The sequence below is a fragment of the Pundamilia nyererei genome, unplaced genomic scaffold (assembly GCF_000239375.1).
Source record: "Pundamilia nyererei isolate P.nyererei 1_Seehausen unplaced genomic scaffold, PunNye1.0 scaffold00004, whole genome shotgun sequence".
NCBI lineage: Eukaryota > Metazoa > Chordata > Actinopteri > Cichliformes > Cichlidae > Pundamilia > Pundamilia nyererei.
The window spans coordinates 3907001-3908138 of NW_005187405.1; the positions used below are offsets into that span (position 1 = coordinate 3907001).

At 47.7% G+C, this 1138-nt stretch overlaps 1 protein-coding gene across 3 annotated transcripts in view; it reads right to left on the reverse strand.

Annotated features, from left to right (window-relative positions):
- kcnab1b (potassium voltage-gated channel subfamily A regulatory beta subunit 1b) overlaps nt 1–1138 on the reverse strand; it is a 44111-nt gene that overhangs the window by 33778 nt on the left and 9195 nt on the right. The window contains exon 3 of one of the 3 annotated variants that reach the window (XM_005721234.2): nt 41–560. The exons of the other annotated variants lie outside the window; for them this stretch is intronic. Coding sequence (XP_005721291.1) covers nt 41–255 — 215 coding nt within the window. The 5' untranslated portion in view covers nt 256–560. The remainder of the gene's footprint in view (nt 1–40; nt 561–1138) is intronic. 3 annotated transcript variants of the gene reach the window in all.

The window sequence follows — 1138 nt, forward strand, 5'->3', positions numbered from 1 at the left end:
CTTCTCTCCACACAGCCTTCATCTCCTCAAGTTTACGTACCGGTACTTCATGCCGGTGAGCTTTGCCGTCGACTCCTTGAGGCTGTGGTGGTAGCGGTGGGTGAAGGACCCCAGGCTGCGAGCTATTAGGGCCACTGTGCGGAACCGGGCACGTGCCTGGCTGGCTGTGTTGGGGCTCGTTGCGTTCTGCTTGCTGTGCTCGCCATTTCGAGGGGCCTTGAGCCCGTGATCTGTACATGCAAAGGACACCTGCATGGCTCGAGGCAAAGGCCGCTAGAGCTGCTCTGTTTTAGTCCTTAAAGTGCTTAAGAGTCTTTTTTTATTTCTAGTCTGCAGAACTAAGCTTATGTGAAGTTGAAAATCAAAGGTCCGTGCCAATTCCGGCCGCTGATTCTCATATGGAGATGGCAGTAGGAAGTGATGCACGGCTTTATTCCATCTCTTTTCAGAGAATTTTCTCAAAGTTATGCTACATGAAGCTCAGGCATATCAGCGGCGGTCCCGGTCAGTGTGTGTGTGTGTGTGTGAGGCGCTGAGATCCTGAGCTGGTCTGGCTCCACCTGAAAAGATGGGAGAGGATGGAGATGGAGGGAGAAGGACATGAATGAGTTGCTTGTAGAGCTGTCTGTTTAAGATGAGCACTTGACTAAAGGAGAAAAAAAATATACTGCTAAAACCAGAAAAAAGACTGATCTGACAAAAAAACCTGTGAGACCTCTTTGTAATTTCTCCTTGTGCTGCTTTCTTCAGTTTAACGCCTCCTCCTCACATGTCTGAGCTGCTTTGTCATGGCGAGGCAAAGAATGAGCACAAGTTTTTTTCTTACATTTCTGTCACATTTATCTCTTTCTCTCTGCGCTGTTCCCTCATCTCTCTGTCTATATCTTCCATTCCACCTCAACTTTTGGCTCTTCTTTTCTGGTTACTCAGCCTTTAACCCTTCATTTTTTTAATTCTTTAATTTATGTTTTTGTTAGTGTGCTCAAGGTTTTGTCAGGCGACCAGGACTTGTGGGTGTCTCTGGAGTCCACCTTGCTCTCCAATCACAGCTAAGCCTTCTAGTCAAACACCTGGTGTGAGGAGAGTAACACTGCACCACCACATCGGGTGCTCAGCAACACACACACACACACACACA